The sequence below is a fragment of the Ailuropoda melanoleuca genome, chromosome 7 (genome assembly GCF_002007445.2).
Source record: "Ailuropoda melanoleuca isolate Jingjing chromosome 7, ASM200744v2, whole genome shotgun sequence".
Lineage (NCBI taxonomy): Eukaryota > Metazoa > Chordata > Mammalia > Carnivora > Ursidae > Ailuropoda > Ailuropoda melanoleuca.
In genome coordinates, this window is record NC_048224.1 from 65478733 (window position 1) to 65497542 (window position 18810).

Here is an 18810-nt window from a genome sequence, read left to right on the forward strand (position 1 = left end):
GCCTGGGTGGCGCAGTCGTTAAGCATCTGCCTTCGGCTCAGGGAGTGATCCCAGCGTTCTGGGATCGAGCCCCACATCAGGCTCCTCTGCTAGGAGCCTGCTTCTTCCTTTCCCACTCCCCCTGCTTGTGTTCCCTCTCTCACTGGCTTTCTCTGTCAAATAAATAAATAAAATCTTAAAAAAAAAAAGAATCCCTGAGTCACTGTTAGCAGCCCAAAGTATTAGCAAGATAGCCCTCATACTGAGTCAAGACTAGACAGCCTCTGTGGCTTTAGGTCACTGACAGTGTTGCCCTTCTGGAGATCGTAGCTAAGTCTGATCCCTCCTCCCATGTTGCAGTTTTAAAAATGTCTGCAGAAGGCCATCATGTCTTTTCTCCAGGCTCTGTCTGGTTCTTTTCCCTATTTCTCATTTATCACGCTAATAGAACTTCCATTTGACTCTCGTCCTTGGATGAGACCTGCTTTGTTAAAATCTGAATTAGTCAGGGTTGTCTAGGAAAACAGAACTAATAAATATACATTAGGGGAGGTTCGTCATTTGTATTATTCAGGGCTTTGACTGATTGGATGAGGACCACCCACATTAGGGAGGGCAATCTGCTTTACTCAAAGTCCACCAATGTAAACATTAATCTCACTGAAAACACCTTCACAGAAACATCCCCAATGATGTATGACCACCTATCTGAGCTCCATGGCTCAGCCACGTTGACACATAAAATTAGCCATCACAGTATCTATCTTGAGAATGTGCTGCATAAACCCAAACACAGCAAGCTGGCTGCATGACTGCAAAGCCCTGTGATGGGTGAGGAGAGTGTATTACATCATTACGCACTCTTCACATACCTCTGGGGACAATGTGGACGGATCCATCTCTATGCTCCTCAGAGGCAGATGATCGTGGGATCCAATGGGCATTATATGTCATCCCATTGCTCTTCTTCCCACTTTCCTGACCAGGTTTCTTGACAGACTATCTATACTGATTGCTTCCATTTCTTCATCTGTTATCCTTAATTTCTTTTCATCTCATTTCTCTCTCCACTCACCATTCCCTTAGGTCCTAAATTTAATGGGAGCTATGGCCCGGCATGCCCCTGACTCTCTGCAGCACTGGACACTATCGCCATCCCCACCCCTTCCCTCTCCTGGCCGACGTGATCCACCTCTCTTCCCATTTTGTTCAGTTCAGCAACTTGCAATGGCTGTGTGTCACCCACTGCTGGGTGCTGGGGACAAAGAACCGCTCAGACCTCATTCCCCTTCAGTTCTCTAACTCTGTCTCTCTTCAGGCTCTTCCCTTTCGTGGTATAGAAGAAAAAGCACAGTAATATATAGATTGCACAGAACGCCATAAAATATGCAGTATCCGTTCACTAAAAACTGAGCTACTACAACTTGCAAGACACTGTAGGAGACCCACCCCCAAACAACTAAGATGTAGCCTTTCACCTTTGGGAATTAACGGTCTAGTAGCAGGAGTCATAGACATGTTCACAAATACATACATTATCAAGCAGAAGGCACAAGAGCTCTTAAAAAGATTTCATTCTATGCCTTAAGTCAAGATCAAAGGAGAGAAACCTGCTTACGGTCTCAGGCAAGTGGCATCTGAGTTGAAAGCTGACGAGTATAGGATTTGAGCATATGGACCAGAAGGGAAGGAAGGACATTCCAGGCAGAAGCGGGTGCATAAGAAAGGCACTCACAAGGTGAGACGGAAGGTCCACAGGGCCCAGAATGGGGGTTCAGTCTCATGCTAAATGTTCTGGCATTGTTTTCAAATATTCGACAGGGACGCAGTGTAAGGGTTTTCCGGTAGCAACATGACATGGTGAGCAACATGCTTCAGGAGGGTCCTCTACTAGCCACTGCGATGACCAGGATTGGGCCGTGATGGCACCGGTTCAGGTGGCGGCAAACGGGGCTGAGTCAGAGGGAGGCTTGGGGAAGTGGGAGGAGAAAGCTAGAGCACCGAGCAGAGGGAGGATCTTCAGGGATGGCCCCGATGGGGCGGAGGAAGATCAAGGTGAGTTCTTGGTTCAGAAATTCGGTGACTGAGAAGACAGTGCTGCTTTTAACAGAAGTGGGGCTTTTAAAGCTACATGTAATGATGGCTTCAAGGAAGAGGGAAGACTTTCTCATGTGTAAAGCCTGGGTATCTAAACACTATTGCTTGTGTTCTGTGTACAAATGAGGTACCACTGAGGAGATGAAGTTTTGGACTTCTGGACTGAATGTCTGTGTCCCCACAAATCACGTGTTGAAGCCCTAATCCCGATACGATGGTATTTGGTGGTGGGGTCCCCAGGAGGTCATTAGGTCATGACAGTGGAGCCCCCATGAGGGATTAGTGCCCTCAAAAGAAGAGCCCAGACTAGCTTGCTCTCTGCCATGTAAGGACACAGGGAGAAGGCAGCTGTTGGCAACTGGGAAGAGAGCCCTCACCAGAACCAGACCCTACTGGCACCCCGATCTCTGACTTTCAGCCTTCAGAACTGCGAGAAATAAATTTCTGTTGTGTAAGTCCCCCAGTCTGTGGTACTTTGTTGAAGTAGCCGGAGCTAAGACGCAATTAATGCCCTGAATGAATCCTTTCCTGCTTGAGCTGCCTGTAGGGGCTTCTCCTCCCTTCCCTGAACTTCAGGGGACATGTGCATCCTCATTTGGTGGGGGAAGGACACGTGAAGCCCATGCCACAGCCAGGACCACTGACTCAAAAAAACAGATGTGCCACAAAGGGTTTATAAAGGACAGGTCTGTCAACAGGGTCAAGAGCAGCAGAAAAAGTAGGGAATGTGACAATGAAGATAAAGTAGGCATGGCAATTCGAAAATCACCTCAGAGAACACTGTCTCGCCAAGCGGTAGAAGCCAGATGGCAAAGAGGAGCTGGAGGCCCAGGAGGCCTCTCAAGAGGTTCTGGAAGCAAGGGGGTCAGTCCATGGTGGTGTGGGGACACGGATGAAGCGTCTTACGACTTACACTTGTCACTAAAGCTATTTAATCACGACCATTTGAAACCCAAATGGCTTTTGAAGTTTATAAACTATGAACATTACTTAAAAACCCCATAAAATCTGCAACTTTTAGTTTGTGGGGCATGTAAATACAAAATCATCTGTCTAGTTTTGAGTTTTTCTAGTTCTTTTGGGCAGTAATTTACTTGTTTTTCCCGGAATCCTTTGTTCATTCATTTCCTGAGAGTGGACTTTCTTACTTCAAAGTGGACTCAGGCAGATCTGTCCACGTGACTTGCTGAGTGTCCATTTCAGTCTTCTTGTTCTTACCCATCACTTCCCACAAGAGCTTCCTGAAGACCTACTTGCCCTTCGTATCCTCGTCTGACCCGCAATGACACACTGGAAGTCCCTTGATTCTTTAGCACCTATTGACTACACTGTTAGCAACTGGAGGGCAGGATTCGGATTTTATTCAGCTTTGTATTTCTAGCACCCAGGACAGTGCTTAACAAGCAGTATGTGAATCAGTCGGAACAAATACCAACTGCACTGAGAATCCACACATGGATGGGCATGAATGAGACAAACATACTACACATGTCACACTTCCCATCACGCATGTTTTTACATGTTCCTTCCAAGTGATCCGGAGCTCAGCTACTCTCTGAACCGTTAAGGACTGTACAGTTGTGTCCCCTGGCCTTTGATCTCTCAGGAGCTACAGGGCTTGCTAAGTATTTTAAGGTGATGTCTGATAATCAAACCAAAGAACTGCTGGCCAACAGTGATGAGTGTCCCCCGCGTCCTGAAGATGTGCCCTACACAGCCCTTCTTTACATTCGTGACTCATTGCTCCGAAAGCACTGTGGAAAATCGGATTTTTCACCTATTGTCTTAGTCCACGCAGGCTGCTATAACAAAATACCACAGACTGCGTGACCTGTCAACAACAGGTTGTTGTTGGTTCTGGAGGCTTGAGGTTCGAGATCATAGTATCACATTTGACATATGAAATTTGGGAGGACACAAATGTTCATACCATAGCATGTGTTCTGGCTCTTATTATTATTAGTTTTTTAAATTTCTAAACTACAAAGCAAAGGGACTTTGAGAACACACAGTGAGCGATAAGCTTGCCAATGAAGAGTCGTCTGTGGTATGGAACTGGCTTATTTCATAAACAATCTGCAGATTATTAGAAACACGCTGTGCTATGTAGTTGTCCACACTGCTTTCATCGTCTCTTTGTGCGCATTTACGATCTTGCTCTCAATCTACATGCTTTTTCTCCGACTGTAACACATGGATAATGCAGGTCTCGCCTCTTCTGATGCATGTGTGTCTGTATCTTTGAGTGAGTGCATCACCTTCAGAAGACGCCATCGTCCTGGTGAAGAAGAGAGTTTACAGGCTTACAAGACATGCCATAACCAGGACTGTCCTCCACTTGCTGGCTGCCCTGCAGATTGCGGTGAAGAGCTTACCTCTGTGCTTCATTCCTACTAAACTCTGTGTAACTTGGGATGCCTTTGCTGGAAAACAACTCTGGTTCAACTGTGACCTCCATAGGGTTGTGTCAGGCAACAGGTCCCTGACATGCTGTCCTGTCGGGGGTCATCGCTTTTCGAAGCAAGAGAAAGTAGGACAACCAGGCCTTCTTCTCTCCTTGCCTTTTTTTTCCTAAAAATAGGAAATCCTTCTGACTGCTAGGCATAAGCAATTACAAAAGACTGAATGTGAAAAGCATTACCTGAAGAGATAGAAACACAATTTGGTACTAAATTTAATGTATTTTTACTAAATTTATAAATCTTAATAAATCAACCTTCAAACATTTCTTTGAGTTAAAAAGCTCAAAATGGAGCTCTTCAGAGCAGCTTGACCTCACAACACAGGCAGGAAGGTTTGACAGGGTTTGCTCCTTTCCCAGGGCAGGTGTTTTCTACCTGCTCCCAGCTCACGCAGGGGCCCTCACTCCCTCCTCCAAGCTCTTCCCTAACAGCTTTTTCTCCCACATGACTGCTAAGAGAAAACAAAAATAACTTTGTGCTTGATGCCGAGTCAACATAAAAAGCCATAAAGACAATTTCCCCCAATGTCCAGGACGTTCACTTTGAGACTTCCCACTTCCTGCTATCTGCAGATTAGCTAGGACTTGTATTTCAGAATTAAAGAAAGACCTGGCTCGGCCACTGAGCACCACTCCCAGTGAGTAAAGCCTTTTCTGCAACTAGCCATGTAAAGGACGCTGGAGTAAAAAGTAACAAGAACAGTGGGTCAAAAGAGGTTTCTACACATATTCTAATGCAAACATACAGCCATGCTTGGGACTTCTTTGCTAAGGCTGGTTTGGTCCTGGTTTCCTTGGTGTTTCTTTAATTTACTGTTTTCATACATTCAAAAACAAAACAAAACAAAACAAAAACATCTCCTCACTGGTCCTTTTGTGAATTCTTCTTAAAGCAGCGATAGGAGCAAACAGAAATTTCCATAAATCTCATCACTGTTAATAATAACTATCTGATGGATTTTAAGAAGTTTCCAGAAGGATCGATTTCCAACCTTCCATTCCTTCTGTGTTTCAAGCCCACTTGCACAATATTTCCTGTACCTGCTCCTCCTTTTCATGTCCTCGAATGCTTATTGCTTTATGCCCGACCACACTGGAGGCTTTGACTGATGTTCTAATATACATCTGGCACCTGAGATTGGCCAGACAGCTGAGTCAGAAATGCTCCAGGCCTTACTGAGACACATACCTAAGGAATGGGTCAAGTGAGACAGGGAATGAAGTGCGAACTTCAAGGATAAGGGCCTGGAGAGGAGCGACTAACCCTTTTGGCAGGGTTTCTACTCAGCAACTGGAAAGAATGGAATGCCACTAACCAAAACAGTGACTCAGGAGGAGTATTTGGGACAAAAGAGGAGTTTGATTTTGAAGGTTGACTTTGATGCGTCTTCAAGATATACTGGTAACGCTGACAGCTTGAGAAACACCTGGGATTCTAAAAACAGCATGCCACTTGACAACCCACGTGGCTTCTTGATGCTCGGTGTTTGCATCATGGAAGGGAACATGTATAGACTATTCGGCCTGCTACTTGGGGACCTTCCTATGTCAAATGCATTTTATATTCAAGCAGTAAATATACTTATGTTTTCTGGGTCTTTTATATATTACTTTTTTATATTCTGGAATCCTTTGTTATTTCATATTACAAAAAAGCTGAACTGTGGTTTGCTTTGCTAAGGTGAATTAACCACACTGATACCACAGGAGCTCTCCTTTGAGTTACTTTTCCAATCCACACCTACTATCTATTACAGGATGTTGCTTAAGGCCTGTCCCTCTGGAAGGATTCCCTAACTAGTACTCTTGTGGGAATGAAGACTCGCCATCCACGTTTTTCACCATCCACATGACTCCATGTGCTCAAGAGTTGGCTTTTACAGGTCTCTTCCAAGTGTCACTCTACTGGGGGATCATTTACCCATGCCAAAGAATCGCTGTGAGGATAAACTATTTAAGAACAGGAACACAGTGCCTGCAGAGGGCAATTCGCCACAGACCGAGGGACTCTATGCTGGCGCATCTGGATTTCAGAAAGGCACCTGACACAGCTCTCCATGATCTTCTGTGTGTGGATGAGATAGAGAAATGTACCTGGAGGACAGCTCACAACTGCTGGATGATCATACTCAAAAGATGAAGGTTAAGTAATCTATCAACTTAAGAATGGTCACTAATGGCCCACCACCGCTTGTGCCTAGTTCTTGTTTGCTCACACATTTTTTTGTCAAGTTCGAGGGGCGCCTGGGTGGCACAGTCGTTAAGCGTCTGCCTGCGGCTCAGGGCGTGATCCTGGCATTCTGGGATCGAGCCCCACATCGGGCTCCTCCACTGGGAGCCTGCTTCTTCCTCTCCCGCTCCCCATGCTTGTGTTCCCTCTCTCTTTGGCTGTCTCTATCGCTGTCAAATAAATAAATAAAATCTTTAAAAAAAATAAAATAAAATAAAGTTTGAGTCATGACTTAGCTGAGCACATTTACCTAATTAAGCGGCACATTTACCTAATTCCTCCCCTCCCCATCACCACACAGTTTAATATCAATTTCTGTCAATGAATATTCCAGAATGTCTGTCTCTCCTCGCCATCCTATCCCAATCTGCCCTAATGCAAGTCCTCGTCTTTCTGGGTCTGATGTTTTAACATTACATCATATTTTACTTCATCTTCTATCTGTCCAAGGGCATTGGCCTCCTCAAGCAGAAACACGGTGTATGACAGAAGGCTCTGTGGCCTGTGCGGGTCATGTAACCATGCAACACTCCGTGTCAGTGTCTACATGGACACCCGAGTCTGCAGAAAATAAGCACGTTTCCCTGAAAACTTGTCTGAAGTGGGAAAGGCAGTGGCCAAGGAGCCAAAGAAGCTGCCTCTAGTCCTGCATCTGCCAGTGACCAGCTCTGCGACACTGGACAAGTCACCAAGCCTGCCTGCCTCACTAGTAACACAGTCACGCTATCCGCCCGTTGCCTCCTAGGGACGAGCACTGCGTGAGGTAACTATATGACATGGTTCTTTGTGAACTGAAAAATGCCATGTACGTGTCGAGCACTACTGTTATTAATAGTTTATCTCAGTCACTTCTCCCAAATCAGACTAAACCTTGGGTATTAATACAATTTTTGACTACACAAATTGTTCCCTGTATGTTCCAGAGACATTTTCTGAATTTGCTTCCATCAGCCAAGCATTTCTTCAGAGTTGGAAGAATGCTTTAAATTTGGCTGTTGTGAATATTACAGTTTCTATAAATTTTAAGTTATTAAAATTAACACATTGTCTACCTTAAAAGGTTTGGGAATAGAAGAAGAAAGGAGAAAAATAGAAGGCCAATATCCCAACACTAAAGAGAACCACGTTAACATTTTAGCCATTATCCTACAGTTCTTTTTAGTGTTTATGTATTCGTAAGTACTTTAATTGGATTTTTGGAAGCTGGTGCTATATCATAACTACAGGAGAGAATTTTTCCCAGAGGAACTGCTGTGCACTTATGGGCTTATTCCCATCATAAGGAAAAGCATTCAAAATAAAATAATTTGCTATTATGATTTATCCAGCTGTTATTGTGAAAAGAGGCAATGACCCCTCTGCATTCTTAGAAGCTCCGTAGAGATTTCCTTTCCTTTGATGCTTGGACTAAATTACTTTTTCTTTTAGCCATTTTTAAAGAAAGGTACAAAGCTGGGATGTTTCCTGAGCCCTTGTATATCTGAGAATGCCATTTGGCATCTCGGCCTTTACCATTCAAAACTACTTTTTTTTCATTGTCCTGTGGCATTTAATGGAGATGCACAATTGCATAATTTTTGTTCCTTGTGTAAGCCTATTATTTCCAGCTGAATGCTTTTAGCAGTTCCTTCCTACTTTTGTGAAAAATGTCATCAATAGGTACTCCAGAAAAGGGGGTTGGGAGTTCTATAATCAAATGCTTGGGAAATACTGGTGTCTAGATGCAGTGCCAGAGATGTTCTATAATTGTAGGATTGCTAACCTTCGATCCTCAGCGTTTCCCAAATGTGATTCACAACAGGACCCTTTTGAGCTCGCAGAACACTAAGTAACAGTTACTGGTAAGGGCTCTGCAAAGCCCAATCTGGGATACGCTGGTTTATAATTGTAATTATATTTATAATTAAACTCTCAAAAGAAAAGGCAGATTGTGTCTAGGCAAGGGTCTCTTTTCACTGTTTTCTTTGTTTCAGTTTGGAATGCAGGATTCTCTTCTTTTTTCTTTCTAAAAATTGTTGTAAAATATACATTACGTACAATTTACCATTTTAACCATTTTTAAGTGTTCAGTTCAGTGGCATTAAGTACATTCATGTTATTGGGCAACCATCAGAGGTTCCCTTTTAAACTGCACACTCGTTTTTTCTTTCCATCTTGGAAGTTTCCTTAAATTCACCAAATAGCATGTACTCGCCAGAGCACCTACGCTGCGCTAGACGCTGTTTTGAGCACCGGGAATACAGGAGGATACAAGAATTTGTGTTTGGTTTTTACCTTTGCTCCAACTGTTCTGGCTTCATCTTCAGGCATTCTATCATCCGGAGGAGGTGGCTCTCCACCCTGCTGCCTGGCCCTCTGCTCTCACCACATCCCTTTGACCTACATTCTGAGATGTTTCCCAAGTTTGGCCTCAACAACTTTGCTCTTTTTTTTTTTTTAATTTTTCATTATGTGATGTTAGTCACCATACAGCACATCCTTAGTTTCTGATGCAGTGTTCCATGATTGTTTGTGTGTAACACCCAGTGCAACACGCATGCTCTTTTTTGCTCGGATAATGCTTTAAACCATTGGATAACGTTTCCATTTCTCTGTATTTCTTCCTTCCTTAGTCCACCTATCTTCTTTTTTAGCTTGTCCTATCACCTTATTTCTGCTCACCCTTTCTTCTATGGTTTCATTAATATTGTGTTTTCTCAAATCTCATGAAGCATACCAGAGAGGTTTTCTATGATGTGCTTTACTTCCTTTAACAAAGAATTTTCTGAGTTATGATCTTCCAGGCAATCTCTCCTTTTCCTTTCTTCTGAAGAATGCTTGCACATAGGTTCCCCACAGATTTTTCTCCTCCCACACCTTCAGCTGAAAAGGGACTGGTAAAGACCCAGAGCTGTCTCACTGTCGGTGCACCTGTGACTGGTCAGAGCAACTTTTCAGACGTACTTATGACTGACTGGCAGGTCGATGTCAATTTCTTCAAGTCCATTCCTGGGACAGAGTTAGCATTTGTGTCGTGTAACTTTATCAGTTAAGATCTTCCCTCACTTTGGCTCAGAGACTGTGAAGAAAGGGGGTGCAGTGCAGACACAGCTATATTCCCCCTGGGCACTGGTACTGGGGTTCTTCCTGCTGCCATCATCCCCCCAAGCCTTGTCCTCCCTTAGAGCTCTACTGCTACGCTTGCCCCACTTCCTGCCCAAGTATTCTCCGAGAGATGCAGATTCCAAGTGTTCCCAGACTGAGAAATTCAAATGGGGAGCAGCTGGAAGAGGGATAAATGGCAGCCCCGTGGCTGAGGTGAAAGTACCGCCCAGGTAGTGGGCCAGCAGCTTGGCTCTCTGGCTGGTAACCCCCTTGGGTTTCTCAGTGCAAGCAGGAGGTGGGGACAGAATGAAAAGTCTCTCCACCTTGCATCCAAGGGGATCCGGCATGCCTGGGTCACTGACATTTCTTCATCTGGTCTCATCTCTTTCTGGGATTGTAGAAATTCCTCCAGATCCTGTGCATTGTCTGGACATGTGTCCTAGTTGTGGCGATTTCAAATCTGGCCTTTTTGCACCATCTTTGGTCATTTAGTGAGAAGTCGAAGAGGCTGCTAGCAGATGTCATTTTAAGCTAAAGTCTATAAATAAATTCTTGACTTTGATGGTGGGAAAACCACACTGAAGAATTTCTTTTCTATTATTAACACACAGTGATACGATATGCAAGAATGAAAAGCAGATGGGTTCAGGATGAAGTCAGACACAGTATGAATCCCCCTTTCCTCATTTATGCTGGATCTTGGCACGTCACTTGTTAATTGCACTTATCTTTGTACATTCGTAATCAAGCCACAAAAGCACAATTTCAAGTCCTCTCTGTTCTGAGTTCATCTGTGTAGTCTAAGCACGCAGAGCAACTCAGTGCAGTCAACTATAAGTACTCTGGGAACCACACTTCCTCCAAGCGCATTTTCCAATGGTAATCATTCAAAAGGACTATATTGTGTAACTCTCCCGAAGACTGTTTCAAACTAAAGTAAGTTTGCTTTTAATTGAGTCTCTAATTCAACCAATTAGAGATCGATGCAAGGGGAAAAGTTCAACAGGAGACTGGTTGGCTTAAGGAAGTGCCCATACCTTGAATTTAACAACACAAGGCTCTAGTTTTTATTAGCACACTGAGTGGATTTCCATATGTTCAAAAATCTGCCAAACAGGCTAAAAGCCAGCATAATTAAAACAAATTATTTATTCCAAGTTCCATCAGTTAAGGGTTTTCAGAAGTTATTACAAAAGTGAATACTGAAATCCAAAACAAGTGTTCACAGCTGTAGCATTTACAACAAAGTTCATATCTACACGACCTTGATTTAAAAGAGCCAAGGTACTTCCATCACTCAGAATCCATGAGGAAAGTTTCAAAGTCCGGATCCAAGTCGGAAACAAGGGCACTGACAAAGTCATCAACAGAAGGGCACTTCTGAAGCATACCTGCAAACAAAGAAAAGATCAGCCAGCACATCCACCTGCAGACAATAAAGAGGGACAAAGACACTATACACGAGGGGAACGTTCTGGCTTTTTGAAATGGGAGCTTGTATGACCTGCCTATGTAAAGATTATAAGAAGTCATGAGTGAAAAAAATTCTTGGGCAGTGGGTAGACCCTGAGGCTATTTATGATTTTAATATATTTTTACTATCTAGTCAGCAGTTAACATAGAGATTTAGGACCAAATTCATTTCCCAGGAGTTTTTATATTGCAGCTATTACTATATACTTAGAGTGATGTTAGAAGGTAAATTTTTAGTTATCTTTGAGCGCATTGGTTCTGAATTTAATAGGTTTAGTTGTTTATCAAGTTTTATTATCAAGTTCCATACACTTTAAAATCAATCAAATGTTATTCTTTTGTGGAAATCTTGTATCAGAATCAAGTTATTGGCTTTCCTCCAGATTTTCCTATTTTGGAGAACTACTAGCTTTGCAACTTTCTAACTGGGTAATGAGGAAGTCAGTTAAAAATCTCTGGTACTCAGATTTCCTCATCTAACATTCAAGGTGGCTATCAAAATAAAACAAGAAAATGTAGTAGAAAACAATGAGGCATGTGTCTAGCACATATTCGTAATTCAGTGAAAAGCTAAATCTATCTCTACTCTTCATTCCAAAAAAGCCAAAGACGAATATTCTGTTGCCTTGACCTATATTCTTGGCAGATGACACTAACTCAAGGGGTGGACAGTGCTCTGTACACTGGCATTTAACTTGGTGGTGGATCTCATAAAACTCATTCCAACACGGAGACATTAAAAGATTGCCAGAGTCCTCTATTACCATCTCAATCTTTAATGCAATTCAATACAATATACCTTGAGAATTTGCTGTGTGTAAAGGATCAGGCCAGGTCAGTCAAAGACAAACAGGCTAAGTCACAATATGACTAACTGTAAAAGCTAAAATTATGAAGCATGTTGAAGAAAATACCTTTGTGACTTTGAGGTAAGCAAAGGTTTCTTAGTACAAGAAAGTAATAACCATAAGAGAAAAAAACCCTGCAATATTAGATTTCATCAAAATAAGAAACTTCTATTCTTTAAAAGAAACAATGAAGAAAATGAATAGGTAAATGACAGAATGGGAGAAAATACTCAACATAATATATATCTCATATTGGATTGGTATCCAAAATATATAAAGGATTCCCTCAACTTATCATAAAAAGAATTTTAAAAAATTTAAAATGGACAAAAGATTTGGGTGGACCTTTCATGAAAGAAGACAACCAAATAAACACAACTAACAGGCACTGAGAAGATACAACATCACTGTCATCTGGGAAAAGAAAACTGAAACCACGATGAGACACCACAACACACCCACCAGAATGGCTAAAATGACAAAGATCAAATATAGGCAAGGCTGTGGGCCAGCCTGCATTGTCACACATCAGTGGTGGAAGGGTGAAATGGTACAACCACTTTAGAAAAAGATCTAGTGGTTTCTTATAAAACTAAGCTCATACCTACCCTATGACCCAGCAATTTCCTCCTAGGTATTTACCTGAGGGAAGTGAAGGTATGTCAACAAAAAAGGACTTTACAACCCAAAACTGGAAACAACACAAGTTTCTCTGAACAGGATATGGATAAACATACATGGTTTATTTGTTAAATGATATATCACTCAGCAACAAAAAGAACCACCCACTGATATGTGCAACAACATGGATGAATCTCAAAAAGTCTTACACAGGGGAGTACATCCTGTTTGATTTCATTTATAGGAAATCCAAAGTGGGCCCAACTAATCTGTGGTGAAAAAACATCAGAACAGTGGATGCTGTTTGGGAGTGGAGATGACAATCGACTGAGAAGGGACACTAGCGAACTTTCTGGTGTGATGGTAATGTTGTATATGTGGATAGTGGTTGGTTATGAAGGTGCATACTTGCGTCAGAATTCATTAAGTGGCACAGTAAAGATTTATGCATTTCACCGTATATAAATTTTATCTAAAAAAGAAAAGCAAACAAATATGCATATAAAAATGTCTGGGGTAAAATGTACTGCTGTCTGACATGTACTTTGTAAAATTACATATATTATATATATAATATGCATACACGATAGATTAATGGGCTGATGGAGGAACGGATGGCTGGATGTGTGACAAAGACAACAAAATGTTCACTGTAAAATCTAAATGGCAAATATATGAGTGTTTACTGTGCTATTCACTCAACTTCTCTGAATGCCTGAAAATGTTCAACATAAAACTTTTGGGAAAAAAAATCAACTGTGGGTGTAACAGCATACAAAGTGTAACTGGTCGGAGAAGAGAAGGTGGAAGATGAATTCTGATGAGAGATTCAGAAGGCTGTGTGGAGGGTTGGGATCTGAGTAGAAACTTGAAGGACGGAGAAGATTTGGGTTCAAATTAGGGCTCTCCAGGTGAAGAAGACCATGCAGAAAGGCACCAAGGTGGGAAAAGGCAGGATGTATACTGACCATGAAGTGGTCTGGTGGGGCTGGAGGAAAGCTGGAGGAGGCTCTGGGAGACATGTTTTGTGGAGACTGTAAGGTTTGGAACCAGAGTGACCAGGATGGGAAGGTAACTGAGCTACAGCGCTGGATGGAAACCAATAGCTTGTCACGTTTAGGTGCTGGGGGGTGTTCCAGGTGGGGGCCACCAGGCCTCAGTTAGCAGTGAGAACAGAGAGCTCAGGGGCAGGCCCCAGACGGGACACACGGACATGGTCATTCCCAGCAGTGAAAGCGAGCGCGTGGGAAACTGCCCAAGGACTGGCTTGTGTGGTGGACATAAAAACAGCAGCTCCAAACACACACTCATGAGCCACTAACTAGACCTGGAGTAGTTAAGAACAATAAGAATATTGTAATATTTTCAACTGTGGACCAAAATATTTTCATCCTCATTCAAGTTCAAATTCTACTATCTCCAATCAGGAATGATCTGAGAAATAAGGAGCAGTTACTGCAAGATAATATCATTGTTCTGCCTTTATTTACAACACGGAAGTTCAAAACACAATTTTCTTTTCACAGTAAAATAATTTCTATGGGTGTAGGAAGGGCTTTCCTCTGACCCAGCTGTGTCACTAAAGGATAGAAATGCTGGGTCTTTGATGATCGCTAGTGTAGCACATTTCCCATGGGCTCCTTTAGATGTAGGCTATTGCTGAAGTATAAGCACACTGATTAATAAATCAGCTTTCATGCAAAGTTTCTTAATGCAGGGACAGCTGTAGGGGAAACACTTAAACGTGGCATCAAATGTGTTAACCTGTTACAGCCTTTTCTTCCTTTTAGTATGTGCAACATTCTATAATTAAATGACTGGTCATTTATAATTAAATGCCTGGAACTGTCAGAAGGTAAAACCCGTCTATTCAGAGCCAACCTATTCAGTTAAGCATGGCCTCTTGCCCCTTTGAAGCGGTTCATTTTAACTCGACGAACTTCCAATATAAATATGAACTTGCTCTGTCCTTCTCGGGACACGGACCTAACTAGCACACGTCCTTCTCCAATTTCCCATCCTCAACCATGCCTGCATCTCAGAGAACAGCAATCGTGGCCACAGCAAAAGCTTTTAAAAACATACACACTCTTGGTATTTTTTTTTAAAGATTTATTTATTCGACAGAGATAGAGACAGCCAGCGAGAGAGGGAACACAAGCAGGGGGAGCAGGAGAGGAAGAAGCAGGCTCCTAGCGGAAGAGCATGATGTGGGGCTCGATCCCATAACGCCGGGATCACGCCCTGAGCCGAAGGCAGACACTTAACCGCTGTGCCACCCAGGCGCCCCAACTCTTGGTATTTTTAAGTCAAATCTGGTCAGCAGTAAATGGTTTGGTAATTTTGTACATCATGTGACTGCTAAAGATGAAGGTCCCCAAAAGAGGAAATCAAGACCCAAAGGGATAAAGAATAGCTCCCGAGGCAAGATTTCTCTTGGCATATTGTCATGGTATCCTTGCTTTAATTAGATTTAAATGTTCTGCAAGTGTCAACATGAACTAACTTCTACACAGCGAATTAAAAGAAAAATGCAGTGTTTTCAGGCAGTTCCCCAAGTCAGAAAAATTGAAATTAGCTTTTATATGTGTGTATGGTCAAAAAAATTCCAGGAACTCTTTGATTTGTTTAAGAAGCTGACAAAGATGTCCCCTTTGTCTTCAAGTCTTAATCTTAGAGGGTGATGATTAGACCCGCAGTTTCTTGGGAGCCCCTGGAAGCCAGCTTGGGGCTGTTAAGTCCAAAAGTGGCTGGAATTTACAAACATATTTCACTGTGAAAGTCACCTAATTTGGGGCGGGGGGGGAGACAGACTGATGTTGCCAAAATGACTGATATTGCACAACTCCAAAAAGCGTTGACAGCAATGTACGAAAGACAAAAGTGCATTAGGACAGACATTGTACATATTAGTTCACAAAAAGGAAAAGAGGTAGTTGAGTTTCATACTTGTCCTAGAGGAAGAGAGAATGTATAATGAGTAGTTGAAGAATGACGATTTAATTTATTTTTCTCCTCATTTTACCTGAGAGGCAAATGGGCTAATAAAAGTTGGTACAAGCCAGAACACTTTCGTCTCGACTGCTCTGCTCAAACTAGCATGTTTCATAACCTTGAAGTACGAGGGCAATTATGCTGGGCCTGACTATAATAAATTATGATATCAAAAGGATTCTAAGATTGACTCTTGAAGCAATAAGGGTTTCCAAGTCATACTATGTGCCTTCTTTCTAGTGCCAACTGGCACAGAGCTGGAAATAAAGATAAAGATACCAGGCAGGAGGACCTGACCCCCACCCCCAGAGCTGGTCTAGAAAGGGCTTATGGGAAAACCAACAACAAAGTGATAATGGCAGTTATCTGCTGAGCATTCACTGGGCGCCAGGCACTGTGCTAAAACACACCTGTGAGGAAACTATCTCAGAAGTAAGAAAACAGAGCAGAGAGAGGTCACACAACTCCTACTTTTTTCGTTGAACCCTAGAAGGCAGGTGCCAGAGCCCATGCTCCCAGACAACTGTGATATATTGCCTCAGGCCCTAGAATTTTGCAAAACACCACATTCTAAAAGGGTCCATATTTCAACATCAGCATCTCAATTATGACAAAACCTGCCTGTGTGGAGATATTCTCTGAGGGGTGGGGGAGAGTCTGATAGCTTCCTGATGCCACCCATGGCTATATGGACCCAACTTATTTACTGTCCCCTTACTGCCTTGGAAACAGAGCCACAATGTCCATTGTTTTGGGGGCAGGTGGGTTTTGGTGCTACTGAGGACACTTCACCCCCAGTCACAACTACTTAACTGTGCATGGAGGTAGAGCACAGAGAACACGGGGAGCATGCCCTGCTGTAGAGCTGGGGCCAGGAAAATGGCCCTTCCTCTCCGGGCACGATGCTCGGCCACACTTGGCTGCCGCTGTAGCTGTAGGCATGATACTGGCAGAAAAAAGTAGCCAGGAGCTCTGCACCTAAGGATGTTTTCTGGGTGGCCTCCAAGAATCTGTGGTAACCCCTTGCAAACAGAAGCCCTTACGTGTTTAAGGGGCCCCCAACTATGCCTATTTCTATGCTTTTACCAAGAACGGATTTTGTCGGCTCCAGGATGAGTTGTATATGCGTACAAAGCTGCAAGTTCACGCCCTGTTAGTCTGTGATACGTAATACATAATCTAACCAGACCATCATTTAAATATCCACACATTCTTGGCGGGAACTCCTTAACCTCCTGAGTGCCCATCTGGATGTGCAACTAATACAATTCTTTGAGAACACGACAGGGCACCTGGTTGGCAGTGTGATTATGCCTCTAAGACAAGACAGACTCTTATTCTGGCCCCTTCTACCAAGCACCTCAAGAATACAGGAAATGACTGGGGCCCTTAAAACATTAGAATAATTTGGAGCTTTGAAGAGAAGTAGAATAGTTACATCCCCTCTTTGGGTCCATTTCCTATATTGCTGAACACCAAGCAAGGGTGCCCAATCCAATGAAACTGTGGTTGAGTGTGACCAAACTTTAGTGAGAGCAAAGAAGGGCAACTGAAGTAACTAGAAAAAAAAAATCTCTGTAAGGGTTTTTTCTTTCAACCACTCACTCACTCACTCACTGAGGATCAGAGTGCCTAAAGCCAACTGAAGGCAGGCAAAAAAAATCACTTAACTATTTATTAGGAAGACAGAGTATATATACTGTATATAAACATGACTAAGAATCTATTTTATAGAAATATATGTTCTAGGAGAGTAATTCTCCGACGAACATCATGGGTATCACCTGGGAACCTGCTAGAAATACAAATGTTGTGTCTGGACCCCCGGGCCTAACTCATCAGGAACTGGGAGTGGGCTCAGCAGTCGCTGACCCTGATGAAGTGTGAGAACCACAGCCCAGACAGACATGTGGAAACTGAGTAAAGTGGAAAATGAGATCGGGTTTCTCTCCACTGGCAACCATAACTCGAAAAGTATGGGGCAAGAAAGATGTCTTCATTTTCTATTTAACTAAAAGATATTTGTTTCTCAAGCGAAATGGGAAACAATCTTAGGAAACAAAAGTAGGATTTGTTTGGGACGCTATTCAAAGTTATGATTACCAAGCCTCAAGAGAGAGGACACAGCTGGCTGGAAAAGCACCTAAAAGGATCAAGTGGATTTGGCATGAAAATACTCTGAAAATCTGGGGGCGGAGGAGGAGGCCAGAAGGGAAGCTGCCATAAGGCACGGAGCTGTGGGAGGAGCGTGACACCGTGACTGGCCTTGCTCGAGAGGTCTCCCAGATGGGGGGCGTGCTTCAGGGGTTGGCGGCAGGGTTTTTATTTTAGAAAAGGGAGCAGAGTGTATTTTGCTCGCTAGCAACTCCCTGAGCAAGAGCACTTTGTGTTTATTGACTCTCTCGTGAGGACAGCTCAGAACATATTTGAGAGTGTACAGTTCTGACTGTTCTGAGCTTGACAACTACATCAGACCTCAGTCACTAGGAGCCCAGAGGGTGCAGCTGGGTCTCCTTCTCCAGGAAAAAGACCAGGAAGTCACTATAGGAGCCAGTGGTCAGCAAGCACATCATGAATTCTGTGAAAATGGAGTCATCCGAGGGTGATTCATAGTGGAGAAGGTGCCGGATGTTGCTGAGGTTGACGTGGCAAGCTCCCTCCTTTAAGAGGTGCAGAAAGGACGCCCCACCTGACTGCTGAGCCCCACATACCATGGCAGTGAAGAGAACCATAGCCATGCCCTACTCCATTTAAGACAGAGAGTCTGGGTGCCTGGGGGGCTCAGTCCGTTAAGCGTCTGCCTTTGGCTCAGGTCATGATCTCAGGGTCCTGGGATCCAGCCCCACATTGGGCCCCCTGCTCAGTGGGGAGTCCGCTTCTCCCTCTGCCTCTGCCCCTCCCCACTGCTCGTGCTCACGCACTCTCTCTCTCAAATAAATAAATCTTTAAGAAAATTTTTTAAAAGTAAGATGGAAAGTCTGTTCAAACATTTACAAAAAATTAAATGTTCCGAGTGCCTGTGT

The 18810-nt window shown here is 43.2% G+C and overlaps 1 protein-coding gene across 6 annotated transcripts in view; it reads right to left on the reverse strand.

The window, feature by feature from the left end:
- Positions 1-10900: 10900 nt before the first annotated feature.
- The window catches only part of MIPEP (mitochondrial intermediate peptidase), a 190736-nt gene continuing 182826 nt past the window's right edge, over positions 10901-18810 (reverse strand). For 4 of the 6 annotated variants that reach the window (XM_034664986.1, XM_034664984.1, XM_011226792.3 and 1 more), the window contains one exon: positions 10983-11242. In XM_034664986.1, coding sequence (XP_034520877.1) covers positions 11039-11242 — 204 coding nt within the window. In that variant the 3' untranslated portion in view covers positions 10983-11038. Of the gene's footprint in view, positions 11243-18810 lie in introns of all 6 variants that reach the window. The other 2 variants (XM_034664985.1, XM_002920661.4) reach the window with 2 other exon arrangements.